At 33.7% G+C, this 10,536-nt stretch overlaps 1 protein-coding gene across 1 annotated transcript in view; it reads left to right on the top strand.

Moving 5' to 3' along the window:
- Positions 1–10,536, top strand: part of LOC106463155 (unconventional myosin-X-like) — a gene marked incomplete at its 5' end in the record, with an annotated part of 93,088 nt that overhangs the window by 36,741 nt on the left and 45,811 nt on the right. The window contains 3 exons of the mRNA XM_022391088.1: positions 4,752–4,976; positions 5,316–5,450; positions 6,778–6,936. Of these exons, the coding sequence (XP_022246796.1) occupies positions 4,752–4,976; positions 5,316–5,450; positions 6,778–6,936 (519 nt within the window). The remainder of the gene's footprint in view (positions 1–4,751; positions 4,977–5,315; positions 5,451–6,777; positions 6,937–10,536) is intronic.

Below are 10,536 nucleotides of genomic sequence, written 5' to 3' on the forward strand. Positions count from 1 at the left end.
TCCCCTGTCCTTACCATGTTAATGCATTCCTTAACGGATTCGTTGTCCCTCCAGATGGCCTGCTCTTCCAAACTGGGATATTAATGTGGTCCTCCATTCCTTCAGTTTACCACTTTGAATCACTTTCCTCATGTTTCATGTTTCACCTTTCCCTTAAAACGTATTTCCTTCTCCTCTTAGCCTGTGGATGTTTGGTCTGATTTGTTTGCCATTGATGTTTCATGTACTCTTTACCATCTTACCTATCTTCTCCTTTATCTGGATCATTATTTCCTCCCAAAGACCTTAGCGGCTAGGGAGGGTAACATTTCCTTTTTACCTATTTCTCATCTCTACCCTCACTCCTATACAGTTAGACTTCTATGTCCGATTGATACTCTTCTTTGTTATATTGCCTGCACTTCTCCCATTCACCTAAAAGACCTCAAGCATTTCATCACCAAGATTTGCACCTCACATTCATATTCTGCAGAAGAGGTTCTATCTCTTTTGGGGACTATGGCTTCTATGGAGCCTCTCATTGCACTTGGTCATGCACACGTGCATTCCACACAGTGAGCATTGCTTGCCCAATGGATCCATTATTCTCACCTCCACTTCCCTCCTCTTTTTCTGGAGGATGTTGCTTGGTGGCTAGACCACTCCAACACCACTTCTGGCATTCCTGTACCTCCTCCCAAACTCGACCTTCACCATTTCTCACAGGATGGGGAGCATCTCTGAATATTAACATGATTTTGGGCTCTTGGTTCCTGGAGGAGCATTCACTACAAATCACTGCCCTCAAACTTCTTGCTGTCCATTGGGCATGCTTTCATTTCTTTCCCCTGCCTATGGATCTCTTAGTAATGATACAATCGGACAATTTCATGGTTGGGTCGCATATCAACTGCCAAGGGTGCACCCACTCCAGGATCCTCTGCTTTCAGACATTGGACCTCCTTCATTAAGCCCATCCAAGTCAGATGAGTCTAATAGCTCGTCATGTTCATGGTGCACTGAACATCGTTGCAGACTGTCTTTTTTGACAAGAGCTCATCCTGCTCACGGAATGATCCTTCCACCCACAAGTCTTCTGTTACTCCATCTTCTTTTGTCCAAGCCCACCTTCCCATCATTCCATCCCTTCTAATTCAACATCAGACATCACTCTTTCATCGAGGAGTGATATCCCTTCATCTTCATGTGTGAGATTCAGCCAGTCTTTATCTTCCCACTCTTGTTGCCCTTCCACTTTCTGTGTACCAATGTAAATGGCTTTCTTATCACCATGGATCTGTCCTTCATCATCTCCCCCCTGACTGACTTACTTTCAAATATCTTTCCTTCTCTTTTACATAGCTTGTCTGTTTCTACCACCATGGGTTATCGGATAATGTTATCTACCACCTTTCACCTTTCCAAATATTGCTGAATATTTTCTTCACCTGTCTTTTCTACCCTTATCTGTTCATTCCTTAACCACAGGACTTCCCCCATTCTATTCCTGTACCTGACTGTAACCTGAATGCAGTTCTCCAAGCTCTTACCCAGGACCCAATAGAACCTCTTACAACTTGTTTTATATATCATCTATCTTTAAAGATATATTTCCTTCTCCTTCTTGCCTGTGGTCACTTTCCTACTAATGCCTGTACCATAGATTCCTCTCAAACTCTTTTCCACCACACCTTTCTTTTCCTTTACTCCCACCAGTATTTCCTTTCCAAGACTTCTGCAGCTAAAGAAGACAGACACACCTTTTTTCCCTTATCTTTTCCTTCAATATCCAATCTCAGTGATCATTTGTGGACACAGACATCTGTGTCCTGTCCAAATTATTTTGTTGTTATTTATCATGCACTTCCTCCTTTCAGGGTTCCCTTCACTGTCTTTTCATTCCTTGGGACCACTCTTCTACTAGAGATCTCTCTCTTACCACCTTTACAGGATAGATCTTCCAAATCCTATATATATGGTATAAGCTTCTTTTGGGGTGGATAATCATCAGTTCTTTCGTGTCTCATTTAGTCATACTCGACACCTTACACATTCTAGCTGTTCATTTTCACCATCATTTACCCAAAATCTGCATCGAATCAGGATAATGCAAAGCATTCATACCATCTGACCTGGCTCTACTGGTGCCCAATATGAGATTGGGTGTTCTGGAAGACAACTTGAGGTTTTCTCATGGTATCTCTCTCTCTCTCTCTCTTCTATATATATATATATATATGTATGTATGTATGTGTATTACATTTTTTGTGTGATCCAGATCATACCCATTCCATGAACTATCCTAAAATAAACCAGTATAAGAGCATTGTTTCTGCCCACTTATATGGCTAGTGCTTGACAGCTTTTAAAAATAGGCTTACGCAGTCACCCATTGCACCGTCTCCAGTACAAGACATTTCTAGACTGAAGTATTGAAGGGGATCTGGGCAGATTCTCTGTGTCTCTTCTACGTGAATTCTCTCCCCCTCATCAACTGTAGAACAGGAGATCCTTACCCTTACCAGTTCTCAGCTACTGGGGTGGAGAATCTTGGAGAATTCTCATCGATTGGGATCTAACTGTTGAAGCTAAAACAAGGAGTCCCTGTATGGTGCAAAGTGTGGCTGGGCTGACACTGGAGTGTAGTATGGGTCACCCCACACATATATACATAACTATGATACATTACAATCTTCAAATGGACCAATGATACAACTCAATATACTGTTCCTTTATATATCTTGATTTTGCAAATCCTCCACCTGCTGTTGAAGTCTCTTCAGTAGAATCAAGGTAAATACTTTAATACAGGTCCATCCCACACCATATCATAAAGAAAAAAAAAAACAACCCCACTCCTGCAGCTGGTGTGTGCTGTAGAGACTGACAGTTGAATGGAGGTGTATATAATATGGTACCCTTCTCCTGCAGCTGGCATGGAGCCCATAGAGACTGACAGTAAAGTGGAGCTGATTATACCCTGTACACCAGTGATGTATCACTCACATACCCTACTCCCACAACATGCAAGGGGCCTGCAGTGATTAATGGTTGAGTGGAGATTTATATAAGTATCCATACAGACATTATTCTATTCCATACACTCCTCCCATAGCTGTCATTGGACCCATAGAGAGAGAGAGTAGAGGAAGTGAGCACAAATACTTATCACAAGTGTCCTTCTCCCACAGCTGGTTTCAACCCATCAAGTTTGATGGTAGAAGAGGTGAGCACGAATACTTATCACAAGTGTCCTTCTCCCACAGCTGGTTTCGACCCATCAATTTGATGGTAGAGGAGGTGAGCACATAAGGTACAGTCTTAACAAGCTGCAATCTCACTACACATATTGACAACTCATGCAAATATGTGGACAGCCACGTGCATATTCCACATATCCTTGTAACACAGTTATGGCTATTTTGCCTCTTCCTACATGGGTGAAGAGTATACCCTGGATGAAACAAGATGTGGTATCCCATGGGTGTACCCCTATGGATCACATACTATCTGGTATCACACCCCATGGACATTCTATGGATGGTTCCTGAAGGTAGCTCATCTAGGTAATCTATGCACCAGTTCCTCCACCATCTCAACGTGCCATTCTAGCTATTCTGTGTGAGAAGGTGAGTATTTATTTCAGAAGTTAATATTTTCCATTGCACATTTCTTCATTGCCTCATCAAAGAATGAAGATTCACTATTGTGAATTGTAGCGGGAATAATTGTTCATGGAGGTGTGTTGCACTCCTATTAGAGGAGGGTTCTGCTGCATAATGATGTCATAATGCAGTGGCACAAATTCTTGTGGTTTCATGTAAGATTAGGTGGGAGTTTTCACAAGGCTGGTAGCTTTCAAATCTCTGGCAGAATCATAAGAAAGAAAGCTATTCTGTATGAGGAGGTGAATAACTATCTGAAATACTTTTTCAGGTAAGGAAAATGTTAACTTTAAAATTAACAAATAAGGTTATTTCAAGTGATATCATTGACAAAACTTTGAATCGTATGATATAAAAAATATTAATTTAAATCTATTTAAAATTATTGTCTGTTACTAGTCATTTTTGTGGTTTGCATATAGTTTATTATTTGTATAATATCAGTTTTTTATGTTCAGTTATAGAAAAATTACCATCACTCTTAGTGTATGAAATTTTGATTATCTGTTGTTACTTACTATGTGTGTACATATGTACTTCTGTAACTAATTTTCATGATAGTTTTAATGAAATTACTTTCATGCACGTGTATATATATACAAGTATCTCAGAGAATTTACTCACTACAGCCACAATTTTCTCAGCTTTAAGCATTGGTACAGGGTGATGCATTTTACATATCATATGTCACCAGGTCTGTCTCTGAAAGTAATGTAAAATGAAGAAAACATTTTAGAGAAGCAACAATTATTTACAGAAAGTATATTCAAAATATTAGTGGAAAAATACTGAAAAATATCTAGGTGACCAAAGAAGAATAGAAGAAATGTGGTTTGTAGAGAATTCAAAAAATATTTACTCAGAACTGATTTTTTTCTATTAACTTCTTTATACAAGTATTTATTGGTTTTATTTGTTTTGTATGAAAATAGGTTATTTTGGTTTTAGCTTTTCTTACTCCTTTATTCATATTAAATTAGGCAATCTTCAAAAGTGGTACAAAAGCAAACTTGCATTAGTTAAAACTAGCAATTAAACTACTTCTAATGTTAACTTTTACCTGACTTATTTCTAAATGAATCTATAATAATTAATATTTTTTGTCAGGATTTGAATAAATACTTACGAGGAGATCTAAAGCCAGAAGGTGAGATACAAGTTATACAAAGTATTATAGGCTATGGAATTGATCGGGAAGAACTAAGGGATGAAATTCTAGCCCAACTAGTCCGTCAGTCAACTAATAATCCTAGCAGGGAAGCCACCTTTCGAGCTTGGATTCTCATGTGTCTTTGTGTAGTTGCCTTCTATCCCAGCAAGACATTTGCTAAAGTAAGAATTATGTTACTTTTAGCCAATCAAGGTTATTGTGTGTAAATGTAATAAGAATGAAAACTGATTGTTGTGTATGCTTTACTGATTTCTTTAAAGATACTATGAATTTTTCTAGTTTGGCCTGTCAGGTTGTTAACCCTTTAAGACATGCTAATTGACACTTGAATAATGTAATTTTGTTATATTTTAATAGTTATTGTGGCTGACACAATTATTACATCCTTAGTTAACAATAAACCAAAAATTTGCTGTACTACTTTTGTTTTTCTGGTATGAATAAAACTTTCTGTAGTAAATTTCTTTACTGAACTTTTATAATTGACTTTTGTTTCGCAGTATTTCTATTGCTTCCTAAGAAATAACTATCGAGGGGACCCTAGCATTGCTAGATATGCTCAGTGGTGTATAGAGAACTTACATAGTACAAAAGTCACTGTACGAAAGATGCCACCGTCATCCTTGGAAATTTCTGTAAGTACCTAAGAAAGTTGCTAATATATATATTGCATTGCTATACATATTAGAAATGTATATAACTAAATACTGGTTCAAAAGCTAATTTATTTGATTCTATATGATAGATAAATCACTGGAATACTTTGTAAAGATATAACAATTTCCCTTTCAAATTCTTCTGAAGAGAAATCGGTGTTCATGTTAATGCCCTTTTTTACAAGTAAATGCACAAATTTTAACATCAAGGACAGAGAAAATTGCTTCATAGTATGTACTGAGGATTTAGAATAAAATTACCATAATGTTGTTCTTTTAATCCTATTCATCATCATATAGTTTTCAGTAAAACTGAGATCTTCTCTCTGAAATTTGATTTGATTCGACACCACAATATCTGTAATGTTTCCTGTGGTATTGTGGGCAGAAATATATTGTCCTGTTTTATGGAATTCACCACATGACTGTTTGACTTGGATACAACACTATTTTCAAAATCATGTACTACCTGAGAAGGAAGACCCTGTGGCAGGAAAAGCATAGAGAAGACTATTAACAAACCAGTGAAATATAGAAGATGTTTATTTATTGTTAAGTTAGTACGTAATAAAGGAGAAAACAAAAGTTCTGATGCATTTATGTTTTTGTAAAAAAAATAAATATAATGAGATCCAATTGTTTTCCAAGTGGTTTAGTTCCTGGGATTAACCAAATTCAAGTGTTAGTGTAAACACTGAAATTGTTTATATTCTACTATTATTTTCATAACACTTTTTAAAAGTTAAAATAGAGTTGTATCCAGAATTTTGAAATTGAGACCTATTACATAAAGAATGCCTGGACAAATTCATCAAAACAAAATCAGTGACATACATATCTGTTCAAGTTACTAAAGTTTGTTGCAAACAATAAAATAAGTTTCATAAGCAAGTGCTGAATTGAATTTATTTCTGTTTGTGTTGAAAAATACATTAAGTTCAAAAACATTAAAATGATTACACTTTGAGTAAAATTGAAAAAGAAATTAATAATTGTTATCACCATTGAGAATACCTGTGAAAATCGGACTGTATTAAATTCCATAAAATATTTAGATTGTGAATCTTTATTAATGTGTGACTTCATTAATCTAAGAACAATCAACTTATATGAAAATATATTTGAATTAATTATATGAAAAATGCTTACAAAATATTATTTTTCTTCTAATTCATTAGCTTGTTAAAAATATTTCTCAGCTGATAACCAGATTGTTACTTTTAATGTATAATTTTTGTTAGTAGAAAAGAAAAAGATAAACTTTTGTAGTAATTAATAGAAATCATTTTGGTAACATTCACAACAGGCTGTAAGAAATATGAGTAACCTGGTGTGTCGATTTTACTTTATGGATGGAAAAACTAAGGCAATAGATCTACACCCTTCAGATACTGCTACTGATGCCATGCAGAAATTAGCATTTAAGATTGATCTTAAGTCATTAGATGGATGGGCTTTATATGAGGTGAGACATTTAAATAGAATTGAATATGGTTATTAGAAACCACATCAGTGCATTTCTTGGTGTGTTCTAAATGAAACAGTAACAACAAAAAAGCTTTCATTTGTATGGATAACTTCATTTATTGGGTGCTAATAGAAATAAAAAACACTAATTTTAGGCCACAACTAACATGTGATCCAAGGAGTAGCTTCCAAAACTGACAGATAAATCTTGATTTGACTATTAATAAAAAAAATCCTTATATCCATAGACAGTTATTATACATTTATTATGAAGGCAAATTTGATAGGTATAGATATATGTAGTAATGAAAGGTTGATATATATGCATAAATAGAAAAACTAATGTTTACAGTAACTAAAGATTTGATAAACAGGAAGGAATCTAAGGTATGGAGTAGATTAATGAATATGTAAGTGGAATGGTAAGTTGGTGCATGATGAATGAATGTTTAGATGATAGGATTAGATGAATAATCAAGCAGACAAACTTAATAGGTTAATAGATGGATGAATAGACAGATATGTGATACAACAGGTTGTCAAGTAGGTGAATGGATACATAAGTGGTACATTGTGTTGTTAGATGGGTGAATGGATACATAGATAATATACTATGGTGATAGATGAACGAATGGACGGGTAGGTGGTACAGTAAGTTGTGAGGTGGATGAGTGGATACATATATGGTACAGTATGTTGTTAAATGGATGAGTGGACATATATGTGGTATTGTGAATTGGATGAATTGACAGTAGGTTTTACAATAGTAATAACTCATAAGAAAACACAAAACATATTATTTAAAAAAATACTTTTTATTATAGAACTACACATGACTCTTATTAAATTCTTCAATTATTCATGATCTTCCTTCAAAATGTATAATCATACTATGAGTATATGTTAAATATAATCTCATAAAATGTGATGCTTCCACACAAATTTTATTCCACAAGTGTATTATTGAATGAAAGAGATCACATTAGATCACTTGAATCAGTCAGGTTTACTTGGGGCTCACAATACTTCTTAGATCCATGTACAATAAAACCCTTAAAACATGAACTGTGTGTTTTGTAATCATAAGTACCTAATTCTTACCATTTTGAAAGTTGGAAAGATTAATAAAATTATAACTTTTCTCTTTGCTGTTCATATATTAATCATCAGAATAACACATATCACACTTTGCAGGAATTAATAAGTGCTCAAATATGTTTGTTATTGTGAGTCATACAAATAACCCAGTAATTTGGTTTTTACAAGGAAATTGAAAAGGAATTTCAATAATGTTTTTTGATCTTTATATGTAGCCATATCCAGATTGATAATTGATGGGTAAAAGTACGAGATAACAGCCCATTTTGAAACCACTGAGATAGGTAGTACAATAGGTTATTAGATAGATGAATGGATACATATATGTATATAGAATGTTAGATGGATGAATGGAAAGAGAAGAACATTAACTTTCTGAATACGGGCTTGGCCAATTTGACCGACCATGTGACCTCTTTAGAGTTGTTTAAAATCTTTATAGATTTAATACTTCTAACTTTAATATAGTGTGTATATCTTCACAAAATTTGGCAGTCTTTCAGTTAATATTATAAGTCTTTCACATACAAAAAATCATATTTTACAGTCAAGTATTTGAGTATTTATTTTGAATAGTCTGTGTGAAAAGTAATATTCATGTTAAAATTATAAATACTTTTCCTCATCTGAAAAATCTCAAATAACCTTTGTGTAATCCTTAAAACCTCCTAAATACATTTCAAACATCTTTTTTTAGTAAAACTTTATAGTTTATCTGTTATTTTCTCTACTCTATCTCAAAACGAAATCAGTCAAATCGACCGACCTTGTAACCATCCAAAAAATAAATCTAAATTACCCTTTTTTTGTTCTAGAATGACTTCACATTATAACATGAAACTACATTCATTTATCCTAAGTAGCTCTAAGTTTGTAACAGTATACATCTATTTATAATTAAATTTTATTGTTTTATTACCCTTGGAACTGTGTCTAACTACTATCCGCACCATTATAAGTTGTAAATCACTTGGGGAATGTGCAGCTCATGTTATGCTAACAAATTACATTACCCACAAGCTACTTACGAGCTGCTCGCATGTGTGCCTCATGAAATATTATTATTATTATTCACTTTCCTAATCTAATCATAACTAACCTAAAAGGATCCCTATTTTCACATTTTAGTTACTTTTATAATTAGACATAAAGAATAAACATGAAAAACAAGAAATCAAATACCTAACCAATCTTCTTTTTTAATGCTAATGATAGTAATGTGCATAATAATTTTATTTAGTTAAATAACGTACCAAAGAATATAGACTAATAATTTGCTAAAAGTAGACAAATTCCCTTACCTCTAAAAATATTTCTGGCTTTCTAACTATGCAACAAAAATCGTTACAAATTCATCCAAGCTAGTCATTAACTTTCTCATGGGAACAATGTTGGTACTCTAAGTAAAATTTACATTTAACTATTCAGAACATAGTGCTATACAATATGTCATTTGATAGATGAAGACCTTGACTTTCTATTGGTTATAGGTAATATATAATTAAACTTAAGAGAGAACTATTAACAAATTCTGAAAAAGGGGGTGTGGCAGGAGGGGTCTGATTTTCTATTGGGTAACTCTGTAACCAAAAAAAATTGAAGACTATAAAAATCATAGTTTGTCTGAGCAATAACAATTTCATAGAGAGTAATTTACATTTAGTTTCATACTTTTTCGAGGTGGTGGATAAAATAGGGAAGATGACATGCTAAGAGAAAATGTGTCATGTGGGTCACACTATGGGAAATTCAGGATTTTTTTGAATATTGCCTTGTTGAATTAAGAAGTTAAACTTATATACTATTAAAAGATGGATTATTAGCTAAGATTTTATGCTATTCTAATTGGTATAACACAAACTAAAAGTAGTTTAATAGAATTTTGAATATAAAACACTAAAACCATATGTCATGTTCAGTAAAGGATACCCGTGGTGATAGTGTTGAGTAGTTAGATGGATAAATGGACATATAGGTGATACAATAGGTTGTGAGATGGGTAAATGGATATATAAGTCATACAATAAGTTAAATATATAAATAGTTGGTAGGGTAGGTTGTTACATGTATAAATGGATAAACAGAAAGATAGACTGTTATTCGTAGACTGATAAGCAGATAATTAATTTGTTAGATTAACTAGCATATAAAGTGATAAGATTTGATAAGATAAAATTGTTGAAATTAATAAATGATTGTGGTTAGGTGTGAATTGAATTAAACTTGTATGGATAAAGTACTTACATCAGTTCTAAAACTATGGCACTGATTGAGGCTTAATTTTACACTCCTATAGTTAAATTTGATGACGAGGAACCCACATTGAGACTAATAATGACTGGAGATGGCTTGAATGGGTAATGAAGAAAAACTTTAATATAAGTTTAACATAACAGCAAATGTACAACGTTTTGACAAGGTTCTGTCATCACCTGATGATGACAAAACCTTGTCGAAACGTTTTACATTTGCTGTTATGTTAAACTTATATTAAAGTTTT

Source organism: Limulus polyphemus, unplaced genomic scaffold, assembly GCF_000517525.1.
Source record: "Limulus polyphemus unplaced genomic scaffold, Limulus_polyphemus-2.1.2 Scaffold51, whole genome shotgun sequence".
In the NCBI taxonomy this organism is placed as follows: domain Eukaryota; kingdom Metazoa; phylum Arthropoda; class Merostomata; order Xiphosura; family Limulidae; genus Limulus; species Limulus polyphemus.